Source organism: Mytilus galloprovincialis, chromosome 8 (genome assembly GCF_965363235.1).
Source record: "Mytilus galloprovincialis chromosome 8, xbMytGall1.hap1.1, whole genome shotgun sequence".
Lineage (NCBI taxonomy): Eukaryota > Metazoa > Mollusca > Bivalvia > Mytilida > Mytilidae > Mytilus > Mytilus galloprovincialis.
The window spans coordinates 69,012,611-69,035,378 of record NC_134845.1 but is presented as its reverse complement, the minus strand read 5'-3'; the positions used below and the strand labels follow the sequence as shown (position 1 = coordinate 69,035,378).

The 22,768-nt window shown below is 32.8% G+C and overlaps 1 protein-coding gene across 1 annotated transcript; it reads right to left on the bottom strand.

The window, feature by feature from the left end:
- Positions 1-1,314: 1,314 nt before the first annotated feature.
- On the bottom strand, positions 1,315-2,943 carry LOC143042453 (uncharacterized). The gene is made up of 2 exons (XM_076214744.1): positions 2,858-2,943; positions 1,315-1,672 (listed from the first exon to the last, which is right to left on the bottom strand). The coding sequence occupies exon 2, from the start codon at positions 1,670-1,672 to the stop codon at positions 1,415-1,417; it is 258 nt and encodes an 85-aa protein (XP_076070859.1). The 5' UTR covers positions 2,858-2,943; the 3' UTR covers positions 1,315-1,414.
- Between the last annotated feature and the right edge of the window lie 19,825 nt (positions 2,944-22,768).

Sequence of the window (22,768 nt, the reverse complement as noted above, 5' to 3'; positions counted from 1 at the left end):
GAAATAAGGTATCCGCAATAATAGGTTGGTTAGCAGTAAGCATTACCAAATAATTAAAAACAAAATGGCACGGACAGTTTGAAATAATGTTGAAGGGAACCTGTTGCCTGATCGTAATAATCGCGAATTAAATATAGCCGATAGCAATCGACATCAAAGTAAAAACTGAAAAAGTCAGGAAAACAAAATAATGTGTAGGCGTTAAATGTATGGTATGAAAACACAACAGGAAAATTTAAAAATCAGTTTCAAAAACTTAACTAATCAGATGTATTATAAAAAATAAAAAAACCCAACTAAAACAACGGCATATGGAAATAAAAGCCTCTTGTTATAATCATAAGTGTAGCGTCTAAACTAAAATATTGAATATCTTTAACATCATTAGTGGTTCATACACATTTCTTTCAGAACGTTTAATAGAGGAATTATATTTAATAAGCATAATATAACTAACATCAATTCTTTTAAAGTTCACATACAGATTTGAATAATTTCCTGAAACATGAATCCAGTTTGTCAAAAGGTTGAAGAGTGTTTCCTCCCAATGGAATCAATCTGAAGTATTATCATTTAACTTATACATCGATACACATATTAATTGATCCCATATTTACATATGTAATTGCATTTTTTCCGATCATACTATCATTATTTTCTAATTTCTTTGTATTGCTATATTTAAAAATGTTGTATTTATCATAGACTATACGTGAATATATCCTTTTATTAGCTAGAGCTCTATGCAATACACCTTGCGTACTTTTGTTATTAAGTCATTGATAAACAATATTTATTGATTGATTAATTGTTGATTGCTTAACGTCCAGTGGATATATTTCATTCATATTCAGGACGAGAACAAGTTCACAATAAATACAATAGGTAGGTTGATACAATAGAGGCCATCTGGGATGACGGTCGGAGAAATTTGGACTCCCACTGCAAAATGAGGGTATATTGGTTAGGGACAGAAATTTTGCCTTGTAACAGGCCACCTACGGAACCCTCAAAGAGTTGTTGCACGGGTTCTTAACATGCAAAGAGCGTGGCACTCTCTTTACACGAGGCATCGGATTTAACGTCCCCCTTCTGACTGGACGTGACTGCGAACTTGATACATCCCGCACATCCAAACGGACGCCCCGATTCGGCAAGCGTTTTAGTGCCGGTCGGGAGAAGACCAAGTGACCATATTTCTATTCCCCAGTCAACCTTGGGGGTCAATATTTATTGAAACAAATCAATATTACATATTTACTCCTCACAGTATATTTCAAATATAATATAAAAATTACAATAACACATCACACATTTTATCTTCACCATAGTATGCCAAACGTAGCCATTCTAAAGGAAGTCATTTTATTTTTATCTGAAATGTTTATGTCCATGTTTGATTTTCATGTTTTTGCTAGTCACAACTATGTTCAACCGTAGCATTCCCTCCTCTCTCAGTCACTACCAAGTGAAGAGTTGAACCGTTTATTATATTGTAGCTAGATAAAGTTCGACCTTTTTCAAGTTCTTTTCCAGCAAAAAGGAGACGCTGTTGATCCCCAGGGATTCCAACTTTGTCCTCAACTAGTGATTTTAAAATGTCTGTAGTATCTGAAGCACAAACATAAATAGGTACTTCCCTTCCTGTTATAGTTTTGACATAAATCTGCATCTGAAATCATTATAAAAAATGTCTTCCTTATTGAAATCTTTTGTTTGAATTTTTTATCATTTAATTCAGATGCCTATCTTACTACCTGCGAAATTGCCATTATTGTGCTAAATAACTTTACCAATTTCTAACCCGCTATATAGTTGGTACATTCAAAGAGCAGTTTAAGGATAAAATTATATACAGGTCACGTTGCTAATTGTTGGATATATTACGATAAGTTAGAGAGTGCAATATATTTTTTTTAAATGATAAAGCATTTCGGTTATCAGAGTTCCATGCAAATATCCACATATTATTATAATAATACTATTCGTTTCTTGATCATTATAGGTTGAATACTGCAAACAATTTTAAAAATGAATAAAATTTCTTTTTTCATTTGATTTATTTCCAAAAGTAATGTTACTTTCAGGGAAACTGTGACTAAAATGAAATTCATAGGGAAAATATCGTTTTAAGATATGTTTTTGCGGTAATACAAAACAGTTTTGGTTTCATGGCAACTATAATATAGCGAAAATTAACGCTATATATTTATTTGTAGAATTTTAACTCCAATGATATGTAGCTTTCAGAACAAACATGTTGAGGCCTTACAATCCAATAAATGTGTATGATTTTGAAAAAATACAAATTAACGGATTTCAATTTTGATTAAAATGCACTTGAACCAAATAATCATTTGTTTGAAAAAAAAAAACATATAATAAATTTCCTCGTACCAAGCTTTAATCTATAAATAATGGATTTTTTAAGTAAAATTTCACACGAAATTAAATTAGGAGGTAACTTGCACATTACCACGATTAAAATAGTCATCAACTATTAATCAGGCTGACAATTGAAAACAATCTAAAAATTTAGATAATTGAGTACACAAAATTTCAAAGAAAATTTGTTAACCCGATTTGTTTAAACGTGATTCAAGTTTTTGTTTTTACCCAGTGATTAGTTTAAGAAATTATCTACTATATATTTGAATTGATTAGTTTTGCATTATATGTTATGTTTAAACCTTTTAACGACTGCTATTACATATATACCAGTTGTATTATTTTTTCTTCTTCAGAAAACATAATTCGTGTATAATTATTATCTAAAAGAATTTGATTAGATGTAAGAATAAATTAGTTTGATAATCTAAATGAACGCACAACAAATAATTTTGATATTCATACTTACTACAATTGTTATTTTTCCCGTACGTTTAGAGCGTTTGTCAAGTCGTTCATGTGTATAATACTTCCGTGTTTCGATTACACTGAATGTATATTGATTGTGTCACATGATGTGTTACATCTTTTTTGGAAAATCCGTATAACGAACAAAAACCTAACCACACCGTCTGATGAGTTATATTATGGGTTTTTTTTTCATTTTTTCTCATTTTGAATTTAATCAACAAGGAACAACGAATATAAAAACCGGATTTATAGCGCATAATAGCAAAATATAGTTATTCACGAACTAAATATGATAATATTTAATTCAGTCATCAGTTACAATGATCGAATGAATAAAATGAGAAAAACGGTAGAGGACAAACAAAGACAAATGACAGATTTTGTATTTACAATATGAAATCATTGAAGTTATATTTTGGCAGAAATTGAATATCTTGAATTCATTTTTTGTCCATCTAAATGTGTATCATTGTATAAAAAAATGACAAAAACAAGTTACCGTGAGTAATGATCAGCTAAAAATGTGTTTAAATTTGTTTGTTTCAATCATCAATTAAAGTGAAACAATTGAATAATAATTAGGCTCAATTTTGTCAAAATAAGCAAAGTAACATCGATGCTGAATTATTTACTTTAAGTACAAATTCTACATGATAGCATCTGTATTCATATGACCTTCAATTCATTCCGGAATCTAGCGATGGCTATAGATTGCGCATGTTTAAATCTTTGTCCGCCATATCATGGAAAAAACAACGTTCAAAGTGAAACAAAAGTAAACCAAGCGTTTCGTTTAACCAAAATATAATTCTTAGACAGGTAAAAACGATACTTTATTGATTTTTGAACCTATACAATGAAAACTGACAGACATAAAAGCATCCAAATAAGCCAGCTTGCTATGTATATATATTTATGTATATGTTAATGACGGGTTATGTGACCGATATTGAGTACTGAGGACCACACATTTCAAAAAGTTGTGTCAAATATAGCTAAGGTAATATATGACTGGGATGAGAAAATCCTTTGTATTAAAGCATTCATACTTTTGTTAGCACGAAATTCATAAAATTACGACATAATTGATATTCATTTCAACACCAAAGTGCTGACCACACGAGCACTTTTAAATAAAGTAGACTGTCAAATTACGTTATCTAACATTGGTACTTCGGTTCAAGATTAGCAATTGCAGAGACAACAAAGGTAAGACAAAAATAGTAACATTAAAAAATAAATCGTAATGAACATTCAGTTGAAGTTCCATGAAAAGTGTACGTTTTTTCTTAATAAAGTTGTATGATAATCTTATGTTCAAAAGTTAGAAAAAACAAAAGAAACAAAAATACATTATCTTTTAATTCAACAAATATCCAAGGGAAACAAAACAATACATGTCTATATATTAACTAGATGACAATTATTTCAATTTGCTAACACTAATATGTATATGTTCATCTTTAATAGACATAGACACTTTATGGTGGGGTTCTTGTTTATTCTTTGGTTTTCTATGTTGTATCATGTGTGCTGTTGTTTGTTTGTCTTTTTCATTTTTAGCCATGGCGTTGTCAGTTTGTTTTAGATTTATGAGTTTGACTGTCCCTTTGGTATCTTTCGTCCCTTTGGTATCTTTCGTCCCTCTTTTATATAATCCACAGTAGAACAGGAGATTAAATAAAATTGAGAATGGAAATGGGGAATGTATATTGTACCTATTGAAATACAACTACCTTCAATCTTAACTTAATTAAAACAAACGATTTCTTTTTCTGACATCATGTGTTTCAATAATAATATATCCTTTTCATAATCAGCGATTAAACTATGTTGACGTGTTTATAACTTATCAGTCTTTTTTTAAACAAACGTTATTCACATGATTACTTTGTGGCATATTTTTTTTATTGTGTATTTGAATTATCTTAAATCTTTAAAAGTGTCAATTTAACGGTTCGATTTCATTTAAGTACTGTTCAACAAAATATATATTTGAATGTTTTCAGATTCTTGTTTCTTTTTATTAAGAGGCTGTCCAAGTAAATAACAGGCAAATCCTATGATTTTGGTGGCACAACATAATTTTTTCCCATTGATTTTTTGGTTCCAATGCAATGTTTATATCATACAAAGGATATATATGTCAAAGATATTTTTGAATCAACAGTGGATGGCTCAGAAAATGATTTTAAAGTTCACTAACAATGCAACAAAATTTTGTACAAAATGAAGAGTTATCTCCCCTTTTCAATGATTTTTAAGTGCTTTCTATGTATTCTTTCTCTCCTTATTTGTTGCAGTTAATAAAAAACAAAACTTAACTTTAAGAAAGAATGAATTTGTGATATGAAATAGATGAAAAAAGTTTGACAAAATATGTCATGTTCCACCCACTGCCTGGTTTTTCCATGGACACCCTCTTCGTTACAGATTATGTTTATTGTCAGTATGAGGGGTTTGTGAAAGTGTTTTCAGCGTTGACCACTTAACGACACTGTGTCTCATCTTTTCCTTATTTATTACATCCGATTTTGGATTTTTTAAAATTTAAATTAATGTAATATGCATGTGTGTCTTTGAGATTTATGGGTCAGCGGTAAGCTATAAAAAGTAAAAGCACAAAAATACTGAACTCCGAGGAAAATTAAAAAAAGGAAAGTCCCAAATAAAATGGCAAATTCAAAAGTTGAAACACATTAAACGAATGGATAACAACTGTCATATTCCTGACTTGGTACAGACCTTTTCTTATGTAGAAAATGGTGGATTAGCCCTGGTCTATAGCTAGCGAAACCTCTCACTTGTATGACAGTCGCATCAAATTCAAGTGCATTGTCAACAATGCGTAAACAAAACAAACAGACACAATAGGTAAAAATGTCAAAAAATAGGGATACAGCAGTCAACATTGTGTTATCATCTTAATCACTATAAAAACAGCAAATGTAGCGAAGAAGCACAAAAAGGCATACATCAAATTTAACATCCTCATTTTGATTATATTATACGGTTTATTTATCTATGTAAAATCCAACCATAAAGGATGGAAGGTTTTCAGTAGTGGTGTAAAACTGCGCGTTTGAAATTCGCACAGGTAGACATAAAATAATTTTGTCGTTCAAAGTATGACGGCATACATAAATACAGAGTCAAGTAAAGTAGATATAACAAAAACAGACTTTACAGTAAAAGTAATAATAATAAATAAAATAATTGTGTGGTTCAAAGTATGACGGAATACATAAGAACAGATTCACGTCAAATATATATCACAAAAAACAGACTTAATAGAAAAAAGTGGTATTAATATATAAAATAGCTTTTTTTCATTCAAAGTATGAGAAGATACATACGTAAAAGTAATATAAATAAATAAAATATTTTTGTCGTTCAAAGTATGATTGTATACATAAGCACAGAGTCACATCAAATGAATGGTTAACGGGAACAAGTCACAGGAAAAAAAGTCACAAAACCTCTAGGAAAAAAAGTCACAATAAATAAATATATGTTTGACACATTCCCCATTTCCATTCTCAATTTTACATAACAAACGTCATTTTGTACATGTATGAAATGAGAAAATTAAAATATCACAATATATAAATTGTTTTATAAGAAGTATGTTGGAATGCACATGACAAAAGTCATTTTGTATATGTATGAAATAAATATTTAAAAATTGCAGTTTTGTTAAATAAAAATAATACTACTTGTAAGAGTGTATCAGATCAATTATTTTAAGTAAAAGCTATTAAATTTTATATAAGAAAAGTTCACAATATATAATAGATTTCATTTGATTTATAAGTTAAAGAAAAAAATATTCTTTTTATCATTTTTTTAGAAAATAGATAAATAAAAAAAAATGATATTGGTAAAAGTGTAATAATTTATGTTCTCTGTTTCAAAAAAAACAGGATACTAGTAAGCCATTTGTTTCCGTTTCTTTCATGATAAGCCCTAGTTTGTCATGGGTAGGGCTTCCTACCAATAGAGGAAGTGAAAGGTCTACAAAAAAGGGAAGGTGCCACAAGAAGCCACTAATTAATCTCAACAGTCACTGTCAATAAATTTTGTAATTAACATAATTATTGTTAATGGGGATGCTTTGTTTGTTGAACATGAAATTGAAGGATTCTCATGATATTGGTAAAAACAGCTCTAGAAAAACAAAAATCACAATAACATAAGGTAAAACAATATAATAAACTTTCTTACTTTGACTCAAATGAAATAAAATGTATGACTTCATTTACTTATCTATAAAAGAAAGAATAATTTCAAGTGTTATTAAATCAAGTATGGAAGTCATCAAGAGCAACAAAGGCGGTTCAAAACTTTGCTACCAGACTTATATGTATACCAAGCATACTACCACAGTACAGTGGTGGAAATTTGTGAAGCGATCAAGCACTGCATGTAAAGGGTCGATTACAACTTCACTGCAGAATGAAAATCCAACTCCTGGCCAGCCACACAACCATGATCCAAGTGATATCAGCATAAAGTACACTAAATCCAGGTACGCAATGAAAGAGCAGGCTGCTTTCACCAGAGACAAACCAAGCCAGATTTTCGCCCAGGTTGTTTCAACATGTGAAGATAATGTGCAAACAATGATGACCAGAGAAGAGAATTGTAAAATCACCATGCGCTACCAGCGTCAAGCACCACCTGTTCCTCAGAGCTTTGCAGATGTCACACTGCCAGCAGAATTCACCATTACAACCAACAACCAACAGTTCCTACTGTATGACAATGGACAGAATGCTGGTCTTTTGTAGTCCTGACAGTTTACGACGTCTAGCTGAAGCCCATAACCTTTACATCATGGATGATACTTTCTCTGTAGCTCCACATCCTTTCAAACAGCTGTACACAATCCGAGTACCTTTTAAAGATGTTACAGTCACCACAGTGTATGCTGTCTTGCCGAACAAGAATCAGGACACATACAGAGAGTTATTTCAGTCATTGGTCGACAAATGCCAAGCCAGCCACCTACAGTTAAATGTTCAGACTGCTGTAACATTCTTTGAAGATTCCGTTCTACGTGCAGTGTTGGCAGTATTTGGCCGCCATATCAACAACCAGAGATGTTTCTATCATCTTACTCAAGCAATTTGGGGAAAGATACAGAGCCTTGGTTTGGTTCCCCACTACAAGATCAGTGATGACTTCCGCTTGTTCTGTGGTATGATGGATGGCCTTGCCTTTCTGCCTGTAGCTGATTTTCCAAAGGGTGTCCACCTTCTAAAAACTTTGTGTCCAGATGACCTACCAGAAGCAGCCGAACTCCTTGGTTACTTTGATGTAAAGTATGTAAGTTGCAACATGAGACGTAACCCAGCACCAGGTCAAGGTTTCCGTTAGTAATGCGCCGCATTCCACCCATGTTCCCACCAACTATATAGAACGTTCATGACGTGACAGTTAACGGGGATTCAAGAAGCAATAATGTATGTGAAGGTTGGAACAACAAATTCTTCAACTTAGTAGGTTATGCCCACCCATCAATATGGAGAGTAGTAGGATGGTGCCAAAAAGAAGAAGCTACAGTGAGAACATTGATACAACAAGACTCTGTAGGCACCCCACCAGTTAAACGGGTCCAACAACGTTATGTCCAACTTCAACAAAAACTTCAAAACTTGTGCAGAGCCTTGACATCAGGCAACAAGACCATTGCAGAATATCTCAGGGGTTTTGGTTGGAATATTAGGCTTAACCATAAGTTGTCATCTTTGCTATATATCAAGTGAACTTTAAGTAAAGCTATGTGCATCAAATGTTCATTGTCTGTTGTTGATAACATAAGACATTTATTTGTGCTTGATTATTTTTTATTTTGCTGTTATTCACTTATATTATTATGATGTACACATTAAATCTAATACTACGTCTTCAATTCGTTTTGGTTAATTTATTTCCTTAACATTGTTTCAACAGGTAATAAATAAAAAAAAAGAAATGAAACAAAAAGAACTTCATCTTGTATCAGTACACGAACTTGTACAGGTGACCTATATTTGTTAATTTCTGTTTAATTTTGGTCTCTTGGACAGTTGATTCATTGGCAATCATATCACATCTTCTTTTTATATCAGTTCAAGAACTTGTATAGGTATTATTTTGCTTTGTGATTTTAAGCGTAATTTCCAAAGCAAAAGAGCATAAGACTTGTAGAAAAATACGTTTAGCTGTCTAACTAGTAGCATTCAAAAAAGATATGAAACAAAAATAATTACAACAAAACATGTATCAGTTCGCGAGCTTGTACAGGTTTTCTTTTGCTTTTGTAGAAAAACATGCTAGCTGTCTAATTTGCTTTTCATTTAAAAAGATATGAAACCAAAATAATTATAAAAATAATTACGGCAAAGCATGTTTCAGTAACATTACAAAATATAATCCTCTACATTGACATTGAAGACCTGTTGGTGACCTTCTGTTGTTGTCTGTTACAGTACATTTAGAGACTTACTACGACGATAGTCGGACTTCTTACATGTCCGTCATCTCATCTCGGACATTTCGGACATATGTCCGACAGTCATAAATCAATTATTTGTCAGGTACAGCTACCTACATGACCCCTTTCATCCTTAACCGACACTAAAGACCAGCACGTGTTAATCGATCTGTTACGGTTGAACGCTTTTTATCTACCTGTGTAAACCAGATAATTGTTTTTAAACATGATCATTATTTTATTCTGATGTAATTGACGGAAAATGATATAGATGTATTGTACAATGTAACTTTATTACAATATATTTTAGTTTTGTCGTGTGAGATAATTTGTTTTTCTTTTTTTTCTGTTGGTAACACTTTTAATTGTTTTCCATCTTGATTTTTTTTATATATAATTTGTACTTTTTAACTTCATGAACTAAATGTACTTAATGTCTTTTTACGTTTTATACCAATAATAAAGTCGATTTTGTTTTGCCTATTAATATTTTGGAAAGAACACAATAAATTATGTCCATGAAGTCTATTATTCATGAATAAGCCACACTCTATTAACTATAACCGTGGGAAAATTACGGCATTAAGAATTCGACATATTTATGTCAATTAAAAAGACGATTTAAAAACATTACTTTCGTGGTCTATAAATCTTTTGCTGGTCCTTGAATTTTACGATTGCATACCATGCATATATTATAATAAAACCAAGGTGTTCAATTGACACAAGTTGTCGATTCCCACACAATTAATTTTATGACCGGATGTAGAACAGAAACATCGTAGTATTGTAATCCTATAATAAATAGGTCAATTTATTTTCATACAATGTGTACTGGTAATGTTTTGGAATTATGCTTCTGATCAAAATAATAGTTATATTGATAAGTTGTACATGTTTTGTATCGTTTTCTTTGTAGATTAAAAAGCAGAATTTAATTGGTCTTTTTTGTATTTTTTTTCTTCTTCTCGGAATTACAAGGTTGTGTGAATAATTTTATTTTGGTTTTCGTTTCAATTGATTCAAAATGTAGAATGGTAAGAGTATGGATGAGAATATGATTTTTTCGGGCACCAAAATTCGTAATCAAAACCAACGGAAAAACCGTAATTGTCAACACCAACATTAAAGAGATTAAAACTTGTCCTGAATATACAAAACTTGCCACTGGACGTCAAACAATCATCTATCATTTAACAAAGTCTATATTTTATCAACTAGATTAATACGATGTATGGTTGTATCATAATTTATTTTACCTCAAAAATTCAAATATTTAATCAACAATATTAAAATATTAAGATAACACAATAAAAAATCATCAATTGTCATCAATACACAAATGTCATTTACTTCTTCTGTTGGATGGGACGACGTAGAAACTGGTTGATTTTCTCAATCACCATAGCGGTGTATGCTGAATCTAAAGTCACACTTGGATAGAATGCAGTTACATATCGTCGTAGATATTGTTTTCTGGTGTCGTCTAGTGGTCTTTTGTTCAACTTTCCACCGCCTCTATAGGAAAAATACACCCTAAGATTGTCTGCAGTAAAGAGTTCTTGAAACAAATACTTTAATAACGAAACGGCAAAAGCTCCAGGTGTGGTCGAGCTGCTTGCTGCTTGGTTTAGGTCATTTTCTGACAGACGAACTCCCTCTGGAATGTCCGCGAATAGGTGCATGGGTACGGATCTTACTGTTGTGGGTGCTGTTGGAGTTGTAGGAAGAAATAAAGGCATGACTGGTGCAATAGAAGGAGTAACTGGTGTATCTGGTCTTTCATCTCTAGTAGGAGTATCAAAGTGTGGGAGCTGGCGTTGGTGGAAAGTTGGAGTTCTTGGCGTAGTTGGAGTAGGAGGTGCTGTCAAACGGAATGATTGCTGTCTTTGCATGGCCACCAGGTAGTCGATTTTCTGATTTTGCGAAAGAATAATACGTTCCATCTCTGTCTGCCTTGCGTTGTATATTTCCAACTGTTTATAAATAGCGGCCAGAGTTTTCTGTATAGTAAATGCAGTTGGTTCTGCTTCTGTTGGAGTAGGTGTTGGTACAATTGGTGAAGTTGGAGTAGGTGTTGGTACAATTGGTGAAGTTGGTGACGGCGCTTCTAGGTGCAACGGCAGTTGTGGAGAGATGGAGGGTGAACGATAGGCATATGGATCGTGAATGCCTTCTTCCATACTGAGTAAAACGGCCTCTTGTCTGGGTTTCTTTGATGTAGTGGTTTTAGGCATTTTTTTTCTTTTGCGTATAACATATGGTGACGCTACTGGTGATGCTACTGGTGATGCTACTGGTGATTGCGGCGATGAAGAAGTTGGAGAAGTTACTTCTGAGTTTTCTGTCTCTCTGGTTTTCATCTGGAGATAGTCACCAGTATCTATAACTTCTGCAGATTCAGGGGAACTGGTACTGTTCCCGTACATCACTGGGTATCTACTGCCTACTCTTACACGACCTTCGGTCATAATCTTAATTCTTGGACAGGTATAACGAATACCATCATCATATTTTACTAAGAAGTGAGAATACTCTCGTGTAGCGGCTCTGGATGACATTGTTAAACTAATACAGCTGATCGTTTGAGCGGTCATATTTATACTTAAATGATAATTTATGATATCAACTCATGTGTTAAAACAATATTCTTTGAAGATAAGATTGATCAAAACAGCTTTTCAATTGAATTTATTTTTAACAATGTACCCAGCTTGTGTGATTACGCTTAAACCAGTTGATATTCGGAATAAAAAAAAATAATAGGGCAAACAATGGTATTAACGGATTAAACATTGATTTTGATTAAACCTGGCTTCTTCCTTAATTGGTTATACATAATTTGATTGAATTAATTACCACATAAATTATATTTCATTCAAAATTTAATATTTTTTACTATTAATTTTTTGTCTTTTTAAGAAAAATACGTAATTATCTAATTTATTCAACAAAAAGTAAATTAAGAAAATAGCAATTACAATATTGTGTGGTTATTTTTCTGCATGTAAATTTCAATAAAATAAATTGTTTATTTAATGGAAAATAAAAATAATAAAGTTATACTATGAAATTATAAATGAACGCCAAATATTTTATATTAAAGTCAATTAAAATAGATAAATGAAAGGTAAATTCAAATCAATAAGATTATTATTTTCTTTATTATACATATTTTATATGTGTCAGGTAAACCCCCAAAGGCAATTGTCAGTTGTGATGTCGACATGTGTATTCAAAAATACAAATGTGGGACCACGATATTAACCCTTCTACAGTACATACATGTACCCCTTACAATTAACATGTCATTTTAGAATGACTTTATAAAAAGCTCCTAAAAATATTTGCATCAGAACAGTTCAATATTGCGATAATAAACAACCATGCCTAAGTTTAAACTTTCACACCGAGACAACTTGGAAATTATTGCCCTTTACAGACAGAGTTGGCCCGTTCATGCCATTGTTAGGAGGTTAGCTGAAATAGGTATAGATGTAACCTGGGGTACGGTGAAGAATGTCATCAAACGATACCAATACGGAAAGATTGGGTATGAAAACTTCAATCATAAAGACCAAAATCTACCGAAATTTCAGTACATAACAGATCAAGACATCAACTTTGTGAAGACAGCACTGACTGAGAATCCAACAAGAACAGCTACCGATATTAAACATATCTTAGCAGACAAAGGCACTCACACCAGTAAGTCAACTGTGAGAAAAGTCATTGATGCAGCCGGATTCACAGCTTCTAAACCCAGATACGGTCAAATGGTTAGAGACGTTAACAAGGAGAAACGGGTCCAATTTGCCAGAGAGGTCATTTCAAACGACGATCATTTTAACAATGTCATTTTTACAGACGAGTGCTCCGTACAGTTGCATAACAACAAGATAGTTATCTACCGAGAGAAAGACTCTGTAGCACCGGTTTTACCAAAACCTAAACATCCACTGAAGGTTCATGTGTGGGCGGGTATCAGTCGAAAAGGTACAACACGAATATTAATCTTCGAAAATATCATGACTGCAGCGTTTTACATCAACCCCATACTGACATCGGGTCTGATACCTTTCATAAACCGTGTATATCCTTCTAGTCATCGTCTTCAGCAAGACAACGACCCGAAACACACAGCAAATGCAACTAAAGCATTCATGACTGAACAGAATATCAACTGGTGGAATGTTTGGCCTGCGGAAAGTCCAGATTTCAACCCCATTGAAATGGTTTGGTCCATGTTGAAATCCAGATTAACCAAGAAAGAACCGAAAACAAAAGAAGACCTCATCAACGGCATTAATTCTTTCTGGAGAGAAGATCTAACAATTCCAATCTGCAACAACTTCATTGATCACATCTATAAGGTTCTACCAGTAGCAGTTGTAACAGGTGGAAGAGCTACAGGAGATTTACCCAGGAAAATTTTTCCAGAAAGATCGAGTGGCAAGTCCCTACAGTATTTCAACAGAAAACTCCAGACACCAGAATACCAAGTTAAGATTGCAAGTTTAAAGTTGAAATAAAGAAGACGTTTTATTGCTATACAAAACAGTCCTTTTAAGGGCTACACAAAATTTTCAAAAAGAGTCTGAATGTTGTACATCAATCAATAAAAACCAATTTAGCTCTACTCCATTTCCTCTCTTTTTGTTAACTTCTCTCATGTATGGCTATTTTTATAAAATATACAAATTTTGGCTAAAAGTGTGATGTAATATATTTTTTATAGCTAATAAATTCTTTTTTTTAAATCGATGACTAATGAACACACTCAATTGATTCGATTCAAATATTTATTGTCATATAAACTCTTTCACCAATAAGTTTTTGACAAAATATATGAATGCAAAAAGCATATTCAAAATACAAATATATTTTGTGAATCTCCACAAACGCCGTTTATTTGATAAATATTTTATTTTAAATAACGTTTGTCAGTTTTAAATTATTTTATTAATTTTATACAACTCATATATAAACATGACAACATACAATCAATTTCTTGTCATTAAATAACATTTCATATTATAAGTATTCTATAACAAGTCCGTGAATTACGGCTTATCAGGTGCAAATCAAAATTTAATCATGCATTACAATCTAATGTTCGATTGTCGGAAACGTAAATTTTTTGACACGATGCAAACAAATTCGTAATTATATAATTAAATTAAATTAATCAGTAATAATTATTAATTCATAAAATGAACTTGACCTCATTCATTTTATAAAAGATGTTTTCTAGCTGACAACAATTTACAAAATCCTGCCGACAGCACGAGCTAATATTGGCGGTAAAATACTTAACGGTAAACACTAGTTATATCAATGGGTCCGATTGCCAGGGTCAAATAAGTGTATTGATTGATGAAAAACTAAAATGATAAGGCTCTTACGGGTATGGAGATGTGGGAATTAATTTTTTTTACAACTTATTTATTTCCCCGATTTTGAAAAATGATTCAGTTAGTAGGATTGAACAATTTGGATGTGTATTTAAAATGTTTCTTTTTTAGAAATTTTTTATGCATTCACAAAAAATAATTATCCTTTTCTGTTTATTCAGCCGTAAATTCTTTCATAAAATGGTTCCGCTGATCTAGGTCAAATTCCAGTGATTGACATGAGAAAATCAACGCAGAGGCTCTTACGGGGAATATGAAATCGGAAGAAAAATTAGTTTAAAGTTTAAAACTGATTAATTTCCAAAGTTTTCAGTGAATAACAATTGTTTTGTACATGACTTATATCTAGCATGATGAAATATCTAACTAAGCTGAAATAAACAATTTCAATGTTCATATTTTAGCTAAGTAAAAACTGAAATATTTTTTATCCGTAATTTCATTCATTAAAACGGTGAAATATGTTACAGGATGTTATCGTTCATTAATCTATAAAATGTACAGGTAAGATTACAAATTTATCAATCACAGCTACAGATTAATTTACGACCTTCCAACAAGGTATTACACAGGTACATCACTGCAGGGGTAATTACAGTCCGGCGGATGTCCGACTTGTCTGTCTTCTTGTCTCATTGGGACATATATAGGAGCAAGACTTAAAATGTACTGTATATGGTCGGGTTGTTGTTTCTTTGACACATTCTCCATTTTCCATTCTAAATTTTATAATAAAAAAAAAGGATATGGGGTACAAAAACATAAAACCAGCACCTGCACATGTACAGCAAAAGTCAATAAGCAAAGGAACAGATACGAATATATATAAAATGTATCTTGCCTTTTTTTAACCTATATATATATATGTGCAGATCATATGAGTTTTCATACAAAATATATATTGTGACTTTAAAGTTTTTCCTACATTCAAATGAATATCTAAAAAATTGACTTAACAGTAAAAGTAATATAAATAAAGACAAATAAAATAATAATATAACACGTTATTAAGATGATAACCAACGTCAGTACGCAAAATCTATACTTCAAGACCATCTTGTATTATTTGTGAAGTTGATACGCGATATTTATCAACAAGTTTTTGGTACCTTCCGATGAACTTTTATTAGGTGTAATACCACCATTGATTTTCCCTTATTAGTACTTGTTAAATATGCACTTTCAAAAAAATGTGCAGAATTTATCTTTGTTTCAAATAAAGAAATACTTGGCATGAGTAAAGTTTTATCCGGTCCAGTTCTATAGAAAAAAATTCATTGCATATAAGAAAATAACCATCATTGGAAGTTAACCAATCAAATTTCTCCCCTTATTTTATCTGTGTACAAGGTTTAGTCACCATGTAACCTCAAGATTACAAAATTTTCTATAGAAATCCAAAATAAAAAATAATGGTGTTTTGAAATACCCAAGACATATGTTTATGACACAGAAATGGTTTTACTGCAATAAAATGTAGGATTAATTACCTACAGCTGTCACATTCAAGGGAATATTTTTTTCAACCTAATTTCGTAGACAACCGGATGTGATGTACCATGATTTGGTGGTATTACACCTTTAGAAAAAGGACGAGACGTTCTTTGACATACCCCTGATTCATCAACTTTCTGCTCACACACTGGTGACGATTTACAAAGTATGAGTAGGAGCTGCAAGCTCTTGAATACCGAATAAATTGAAGGTGAAGTTGGTATATTGATACTAAGGTAGGGGAAATTGATAATTTCAAAATTAAAATCGTCTCGTTCGTCATAGATTCTGGTACTGAGATGACTGTGTATGTCAAATTCGAGATATAAGTCTAAAAATGAGGCGGAGAAAGCCATCTCTGTTGTCTCTTTAATTTCTAGTTCTAGTGGATATATCAATGGAACCCAATCAGAAAAGTTCGGATTGTTAATGGAAAGAACATAATCAATTTATCTGAAAGTGAAATTAAATAACCTGGCTTCTTTAATATTCTTGTTTTTGACAAGTGTGTGAAGGAACTCCGATTCATATGAAAATAAGAAGAGGTCGGTAAGGAGAGGCGCACAGTTCGTTCCCATAGGAATGCCGACAATTTGTTGAAAAATTCTACCTCCAAATTCAACAAATATGTTGTCAATAAGAAATTCCAGCATAGTGATCACTTGTTCTTCTGTGTAGCATGTTTTACCTTTTTGTTCCCTATTAACAAAATATGCCTATAAATTTATAGCGTATGCTACCATTTGTATGATGAAAAGCATTGTGGATTATTTCTTTAAGACGGTTTTTCAATTTCACATGGGGAATGGTGGTATACAAGGTTGAAAAATCAAAAGTTTTGATAGAAATAATTTCAGAAAAAGACCGAGATTTAAAATTATCCAGAAGTTCTTTAGAGTTTTGAAGAATCCACATATGGTTAATACCACTACACGAGTAAACAGTTTCACAGTATATCTGAAGACCCTCTTTCACTGCGGACAGAATTTTAGTCAATCTAATGGACAATTCTTTAGTGGAACATGCAGATGAGCCGGCAATGTACTGTTGTTTGTACGGAATTTTGTGAATTAGGTATCCAATACAAATAAGGTAAGTCCTCCGATTTGTTGTTCAATGGAATGTTGATTGAAGCCATGAAGGACTTATGATTCGACAAAATTTCATCCTTGTCAAATGATATGTTTTTTGTATGTGGGATTACATGAGTGCTCATTTATTCCTAATTCTTTTACAAGACACTCGTAGTAATACGATCGTGATTTTCATATAAAGACAATATTATTTGAAGCTTTGTAGCAGGAACAACAACATACTTATCTTGAAGAGATGATAGACATTTTACAGCCTCTTTGTCACTGAAAACGGACATTCACACGATTTTACAACTTATAAATGCGACCTTTTATCAGAGACCTGATTGTTTTGACCCATTCTGACAAAGTGTCCAGTTGAACTTATATTCGTTTAGCCCATGCTCTGGCGTAGTCCTCAATGGAACTGAACTTAGGACCATGAGAAATCACCTTTCGGAGATTTTCATGTTGAGTTATGTTAAGATCCCCAGTAATAACATGGCCAGATGGGCTGTAATTGTAAGGCGAGTGGGAACAGTCACATGTCAGAGTTTTGTTTTAGGTATTGTTCTAAATCAAGGTCCTGCAATGCTTGTTTATGGTTATTTTGGGTGCAATGGTTTTGGTGTAACAATAGGACACAAAAGGAAAATTTTTGAAAATAAATAGGAATTTTAGATGTTACCTCCTTGTGATGTTAAACGTTGCTGATGTTGATTGCATCAATTCCTCTATTGGTAAAGTAAACAGGAAGGAATTTCCTCTTTTCCTCATGTAAAGGTTCCGACCTTACTGGTTTAAAAAGACGGAAAAGAGCTACATCACAAATTATACTGACAAGTCTGTATATTGGATCAAATAAATTTATGCATCCTTTGTCAAGTGCATAATCTCTCAAACATTTTAGAAAATTAACAGGCAGTGACAAAAGAATAGTTCTAATGTAATATAACCCTAGCGGATGATGAAGATGAGAAAGAAGGTCATCAAAGCTTCCAGAGAACGATCTAGATTTTGAAGACTTTTTTACATTAGGCCGAGGGAAACGTTTTTGCTCCTGACTACGTTGGTTTCGTGAGGTAGTATTAAATAAACTCATTACATTAACATCACTGCAGGCTGGACTTGACAAATTTCCTACTGCTTTGACATTATCATTGCACCCATATGACATTGCAGTACCTAGTTTCCTTATCCAGAAATTTTCTCTATCTTTTCGGAAAGGAGTACTAAGTACAGGGCTATTTGTGTGGTGATAAATTTTCTCGATGATGCGTACTTTCATAGATAAAGAAGGATCATGGTCCGCTTGATTAAAATGGTTATAAAGAACCCTGAATTGCGGATCTTTATTATCAGACCAGTGTTGATTCATCCTTTTACGTAAAGTTTGCCGAGGTTCACCAACATAAAGTAGTCCACACAAAGTACATTCGATTCCGTAAACAACATTGTCCGTGGAACAGTCCAGAGACTCGAAAGATTTAGTATAATACGTTTTTCCTGTTAAATTACTGGTGAAATCAGGAGTCGTGATTAACATATGATGGAGAGCCGGTGGATGTCGATGAGAACGGACGCGAAATTTTTGAAGAGAAAATCCATCAACATGGATCAATTTCGGTCATTATTTTCTTGTTGAGGAAAACCTCTGCAGATATTTTCAGGTATGTTTGAGACATGTGCTCTACCCATATGGGATCCATTAGTAGTTTCCTTTGGAAACTATCAGACCTATCATTTGAAGTCTGAGAGTTCTTGCTGTTCTCCTAATGGATCTGTAGTTTCTTTCCGAGATCCTTTTCAGTAGGATTTTCGGCTTTCCTCTACCATTGATACAGCAGGGCATTTGGTAGTGTCGGTTTGAATAGATTTTGTCATAACCGATTCCTCTTTATTACCTTAGACGTATTTTGCCAAGGCATTTATGGGGCATTCGGGTTGACCCTTTCCCATTTAAAACACACAGATATTTAAAAAAGGATATTTGATACATAGAAAAAACACACTTTTTATACTTTAAGGACTGAGCGAATCCGTTGAATGGGTGTGCTGGTATGTTTTATTTTGTATTATGTTTAGGGAAGGTTAACTTTCTGGTAGTAAGACCCGTCACGGCCTGGCTGTGGAATTGGGTAGGCAAATGCTCACACTAACCTGTACCGATACAGGCTCCAAATGCTTTCTTTATACGCCATAACTCATGGTGGTGATCCTTATAAAGGATGCTTATACGGAGACAAGAAGAAGAAGGATGGCATATATAAGTACAGAGTCACGTCAAATGAATATCTCAAAAACTGACTTCACAGTAAAAGTAAAAAATAAAATAATAATATAACACGTTATTAAGATGATAACCAACGTCAGTACTCAAAATGTATACTTCAAGACCATCTTGTATTATTTTTGAAGTTGATACGGAATATTTATCAACAAGTTTTTGGTACCTTCCGATGAACTTTTTTAGAAAAAGGACGAGACGTTCTTTGACATACCCCTGGTTCATAAATTTTCTGCTCAGACACTAGTGACGTTTTACAAAGTCTGAGTAGAAGCTGCAAGCTCTTGAATACCGAATAAACTGGGAAATGTATATTCCATATGCAGGTGAAGTTGGTATATTGCTACTAAGGTGGGGTAAATTGATAATTTCAAAATTAAAATCGTCTCGTTTGCTTTTGTCATCGATTTTGTTACTGATATGACTGTGTATGTCAAATTCGATATACAAGTCTAAACATGAGGCGGAGGAAGCCGTCTCTGTTGTCTCTTCAATTTCTAGTTCTGGTGGATATATTAATGGAACCCAATCAGAAAAGTTCGGATTATTAATGGAAAGAACATCATCAAAATATCTGAAAGTGAAATTAAATAACCTGGCTTCTTTGATATTCTTGTTTTTGACAAGTGTCTGAAGGAACTCCGATTCATATGAAAATTAGAAGAGGTCGCTAAGGAGAGGCGCACAGTTCGTTTCCATAGGAATGCCGACAATTTTTTGAAAAAGTTTACCTCCAAATTCAACAAATATGTTGTCAATAAGAAACTCTCTGTGTAGCATATTTTACCTTTTTTCCCCTATTAACAAAATATGCCTTATGGTATCCCAAAGCGATAAATATATAGCGTATGGTACCATTTTTATGATGAAAAGCATTGGGATTATTTCTTTTAGACGGTTTTTCAATTTCACATGGGGAATGGTAGTATACAAGATTGAAAAATCAAAAGTCAAAACTAATTTCAGAAAAAGACCGAGATTTAAAATTATCCAAAAGTTCTTTAGAGTTTTTTAAGAATCCACTTATGGTTAATACCACTACGCGAGTAAACAGTTTCACAGTATATCTGAAGACCCTCTTTCACTGCAAACATAATTTTAGTCAATCCAATGGACAATTCTTTAGTGGAACATGAAGATAAGTCGGCAATGTACCGTTGTTTGTATGGAATTTTGTGAAGTTTAGGTATCCAATGCAAACAAGGTACGTCCTCCGATTTGTTGTTCAATGCAATGTCCATTGAAGCCATAAATTTAAAGGACTTATGATTCGCCAAATCCCATCCCTGTCGAATGATATGTTTTTGTATGTACCTGAGTGCTCATTTATTCCTATTAATTAATGTGAAGGATAATCTCTTTTTAAGGAACATAATTTTCAATAAGACACCAGTGCTTGTGGACAATTGATGGAATGTTTATCCGATCGGGAAATGGGTGTCAACAAACAACATTTCATTTGTATACGTCTATTACTAGTACCATCAAACTGTAAAAAGTATTATGCGTTGAAAACAAAGTATTTTCTACGAGCACTTGCTTAAAGTAAACAAAACACTCGAGAGGATAACATTTCCCAACTGAATGTTTAACATGTTTTATTCAATTAGAAAAGTTAACCCTGTGTTAAAATAAATTTTTTTTTTTAAAGGCGTACATGGTTATGAACATGTAGTAAAGCTAAACGTAAGTGACATCGACGAAGGTATTTTAATGACAATGACTAATCATGAGGGTCTTGCACGGTTGGTTATTGTATCAAGTCAAATATGGTCTTCTTTATTCATAATCTCATACTTAAAGATAAAACGAAGACAATAATATTGATTATTTGTTGCTTAATGTGTATTGCAAAAAATATGCATGGTCAGAACTTTAAAAATTAAAATTAGATACGAAAAATACTACCATTAATAGAGACCGTCGGGCGTGATAGTCGGGGAATGGACAAGGTACGATAAGTCCTGTTTTTGGCCCCCCTTATTTCTCATTTTACAAATTCTGTTCTGGAAAGCTACTTTTAATGTTAAAACATTCCCTGAGGTTTGAAGTTTGTTTAGATGAAGTTCAAAACCACTAACTTTTCCATCTGGGTGAGGTCAGGAGGTTAACTTTCTGTTATTATACACCATGTATAGATATTGTAAATATTATTCATTTAACAGGAGATTTTACCACATTATTTTATTTTTTTTTTAGTTCCTGCGCCAACGTGACCAAGATATTTTATTTCCAATGCCTTGAGAACTGTTTTTGCTGTCTAAATCAACATAATGTGTTCTGGGTCACGTAGGCGTACGCTGTTACATTTTAAGAAACAATGGCCAAAAAACGTTATTTATCCTTCTTTTGACGTTCTTCACGCCTTTGTGACCCCATAACCTCGTCCATTTTCTGAAATTAATAGTTTTGAAGTTCATTCAATCAAACTTTAATTTGACAAGTAGCGTTACAAAGCAAAAATTACAAAATGAAAAACATAGGGGGCTTAAAACGGACCTTATCGTACCTTGCCGAAATTCTACTTAAACATGAGGGTACATATAACGAGAACATATGTTTTTATTGCAATAGGAACATACACATATGCGGCCGCTTCTATTTTAGACAAACAATGTTTGAAAACTACCACAAATGCTAAAATTGTGAAGATTTCAGTTATTTTGGTTATACCTGATGCATCGTAATATAAAAAAAAATCCCATATGTGTGATACCCATATCTATAAGTTTACATTTTTATTTTTAAATGATATACTTTAAACACAAAGTTCATTTGGCTTTCCAACAGGCAAGCTATGAACCCATTAAGGAGTTGTCGGAAGGGCACTTCAGTCTCCCTACACGGGTAATCGGATTTGACGTCATCAAATTCACCGGACATTTCTGCGATTTTATACATCCCGCACAACAAATTGGCAATGGTTTTACTACCGGTCGGAATAAAATTTGTATAGACCATATTGTTATTCCCCAGTCACCCTAAGGGGGATATTCATAAGATGATCTTGAATTCTCGATATTTTACACGATATTTGTATGCACAGTAATCTATAATGTGGTATTTCTACTTGATTAAACTTTTAATTATACACATAATAATTACTGTTGGCATGTCTGTTTTAAATGACCCGCATAATAAACATACATTATTATAGTCAAAA